Below are 3625 nucleotides of genomic sequence, written 5' to 3'. Positions count from 1 at the left end.
TAGGTATTATAAGGAACATTTTATCGTGATAGCAATTATATGGAAAGTCTCGGCTGGTTTTTGCCGTCGCCGCAGTCATGCACCTTGTATGTATATGTATGTATATATATATATATATATATATATATATATATATATATATATAAAAGTCACAAAGAAAAATCGTTCAGAAAAATGCTTCCGAAGCGCGGAATCGAACCAGCGACCTCTCGGTCCGCAACGCGTGGCGCTAACCACTACGCCACAAAACACAGATCCTTCAGGTAACTAACGGCGAGCGTTATACGAGGTCTGTTAGAAAAGTATCCGACCTTACTTTTTCTTGCGAGCACCTGATGGATTTGAAACAAACGCGCTTGCATCAGCCGACCTTGAACCTTCGTGCGCATGCGTGATTTTTTTCTCTCCTGCCAATAGCGTCAGTCGCTGGGACGCAGCGTTTGAGTGAGGTCGTGCGCAGTGCTCTCGTCGGTTTTTCATTGCAAGGAAAATGACGGAGCGACTGGAGCAGCGCTACTGCATCAAATTTTGCCAGAAACTGGGCGACAGCCAAGTGGAAACCATTGGGAAGATCAAGACGGCTTTCGGTGACGATGCTATGAGCCGCACACAGATTAAGGAGTGGTACAACCGGTTTAAAGACGGCCGCACATCGGTGGAGAGCGAGCCACGCTCCGGTCGGCCATCAACATGCCGAAATGACCAGGTCATTACCGAAGTGAACGCTGTGGTGATGCGGGACCGTCGTGTGACTATGCGGGAAATTGCGGAAGAGGTGGGCATCAGCACTTTCTCTGCACATTCCATTATGACCGAAGATTTGGCCATGAAGAGAGTTGCGGCGAAATTCGTGCCGGAACTGCTCACGGTGGAGCAAAAGCAACTTCGTGTTGAAGTCTCACACGACATGCTAGATTTCACAAGCAGTGACTCTAACTTCATGAACACCATTATCACTGGTGACGAGTCTTGGGTGTACGGGTACGACCCGGAAACCAAATCCCAGTCGTCACAGTGGAAGCATTTCACGTCACCAAGACCAAAGAAGGCCCGCCAACTGCGCAGCAACGTCAAAGTCATGCTGAGCGCTTTCTTTGACTCCCGCGGTGTGCTACACCACGAGTACGCACCACAGGGTCAAACAATCACCAAAGAGTACTACAGGGATGCCCTCCGTCGCCTACGTGATGCTGTGCGGCGCAAGAGACCGGAGTTGTGGTCAACAGGAAACTGGCGCATCCATCACGACGATGCTCCTGCACATTCCTCACACTTGGTTCAGACTTTTTTGGCGAAAAGTCAGACTCCTATAGTTCAACAGGCTCCTTACTCTCCTGATATGGCCCCCTGCGACTTCTGGCTGTTTCCCAAACTCAAGAGGACATTGAAAGGACAGCGATTTGAGACAAGCGAGGACATTATGGCTGCAACGACAGCTGAGCTAAACTCCATTCTGAAAGATTCCTTCTCAGAATGCTTCCAACAATGGCAGCACCGCTGGGAGAAGTGTGTGGAGTCCCAAGGGGACTACTTTGAGGGGGATTAGGTTACGAACGCTTCAATTATGCCAGTTTTTTTTCTTCCACCAAAGGTCGGATACTTTTCTAACAGACCTCGTATACACACACTTTACCGCTGGCAGGACTCAGAGACGACAGGCGCTTATAAGCGTTTCTTCATTACCAGCGAGATGGCGCGAGGAGCGCAACGGGCGCATTTAAAAGTCGTCGGCCAGCTCGCTCGTTTCTTCTAATATTTACGCAGGGAGAACCTTGCCCTTCCGCTGTGTGCTCGCGCGGTAGTTGCTGCCGGGGGGGTAGATGTTTCTGCAACGTAGCAGCGCTTTCATCACGCGCCGCTTTTCTTGCTATCGCATTCATTGCTTCGCCCTTGCGGCGAAACTGTTACTTTTTTTTATTTCGTAAGATACATTTAAATCAATTAAACTAATTCTAATTAGGGCACTTCCGTCACCCCAAACTGCCGTATCCAAATCCTATCTGTTGGTGTCTCACCAACTTGATACAGGCTCGCAATTTAACGCTCGTCCAGTGAGGTGTAGCGCCACTCATAGTTTTCAGATTCGACACTATCGATCTGGTCGTACGCACTATTGTGCGTTGTTTTTAATTTCCTTGATGTTACATTATCAGTGACATGGTACTGTTCTCCGGTCCTAGAAACATGCGCAAATACCTTGTGCATGTAGGCTACAGTACAAAGAAGAAGGGTGTGAAGTACGTTTCTCCTCATTTACAGTCTTATAGCAAAAAAGCCAACTTTAAGGAATACTGTTCAAAATGCTGCGAGCACATGTATATTCATTGAGGCATCATTTCAGCATCACGACCAGTGAGTGACAGGGACAAGGACATTTATTGAAACGTCCTGAGGAAAATAATTACGGTGAGCCGAAGGCTCTCCAATCAAGTTGGCGGCACCGCCCATGACGGAACCGGGAGGTGGTGATTCTCAGCGACGTCACGCGCCCTCTGGACAGCCTGTAATTGATGTGTGAAGTCCGTAGTACGCAGTAGGTCATCTCTTTTGGCCTTGTCTTGTAAGTTGGAGCCCGCGTTGGACGGGCACAGCCAGAGCATATGATCGAAAGAACAGCGCGCATAGTGCCCATAAATTATTTAAATGAGAGGCCGCAGCCTTTCGCGAATGTGAGCTCAAAGTGAGCATGCAAAGTATCTTAATAAACCGTTTCTTACCGCCGTCAGGGAGCCCTTAATATGTGGGCATTTAATAATGATCTCATCAATAGTGTTCCTTTTCTCTTTGAAGAAAACTAAGGGCAATGATACAATAATTCAAAAATATGTAGATACTATACAACTATACATAGTTTTCTCTTGTTACTACCCCAATCTCAGTAGATATAAATCCACATGCAGCCTACGTACCACCGGTGGCAAAAGTGCGCAGAACACGAAGTTCGAGCACAGCTGAAGTCTCGCTTTTCTTGAGAACATCGAGTCAAATGACGGCTGAGGCCTATAGTAGTTTTTCTTAATGATATAATTATTTAACAAAATAACGGGAACATGAATTAACAGCGCGGAAATTCAGATTTGTTGCTGTGGCCGTGTCCTGTGGAGACTTATCCCAGGGAAATGGTCGATTTTCTCTTGTTTAGCGAAGGCGTCGCTAGACACCCAGCATTTTGTGGAAGAAATGCCCATCATTACACAACAGAAAAATTCCAGCACACACTGAAAGCGAACAGCTGCCGTGCTGCTTTTTATATGTGAAAAGCTGGCGCATAGGGTGGACGTTAGGAGAAAGCATGACGTATAAAGAAATATCTAGGGCTAGTCCTGTTAGCCACGTGGCAGCGTCCAAACGTCGAGGATTTGCTGCCGGCCTATCCCATCGCCACGGCGCGCGCACAAAAAGATGACAAAGCGGGCACAGAGAACAGCCCACCGGCAAGAGCATGTGCGACAATTCCATCGTCTGCCACCGACAGAATTGTCGTTATAGACGTCCGTACCCTGTCATCGCCGCCACTCACAGTAGATGGCGCGCTGCCACTGCCTGCACACTTCCCATAGATGGCTGGGGAAAGGAGTAATGTCACTATTATTGGCTGCCCCGAGAGGTGGCCCCATCGCAAACG

The 3625-nt window shown here is 48.0% G+C and overlaps 1 protein-coding gene across 1 annotated transcript; it reads left to right on the top strand.

Annotated features, from left to right (window-relative positions):
* Positions 1 to 332: 332 nt before the first annotated feature.
* Positions 333 to 1546, top strand: LOC119394686 (histone-lysine N-methyltransferase SETMAR-like). The gene is made up of 2 exons (XM_049415951.1): positions 333 to 1276; positions 1379 to 1546. Exons 1-2 carry the CDS (start codon positions 491 to 493, stop codon positions 1544 to 1546), a joined length of 954 nt encoding a protein of 317 aa, XP_049271908.1. The 5' UTR covers positions 333 to 490.
* Positions 1547 to 3625: the final 2079 nt, after the last annotated feature.

This window comes from Rhipicephalus sanguineus, chromosome 5, assembly GCF_013339695.2.
Source record: "Rhipicephalus sanguineus isolate Rsan-2018 chromosome 5, BIME_Rsan_1.4, whole genome shotgun sequence".
Taxonomy (NCBI): Eukaryota; Metazoa; Arthropoda; class Arachnida; order Ixodida; family Ixodidae; genus Rhipicephalus; species Rhipicephalus sanguineus.
This window is presented reverse-complemented; position numbering and strand designations above follow the sequence as displayed.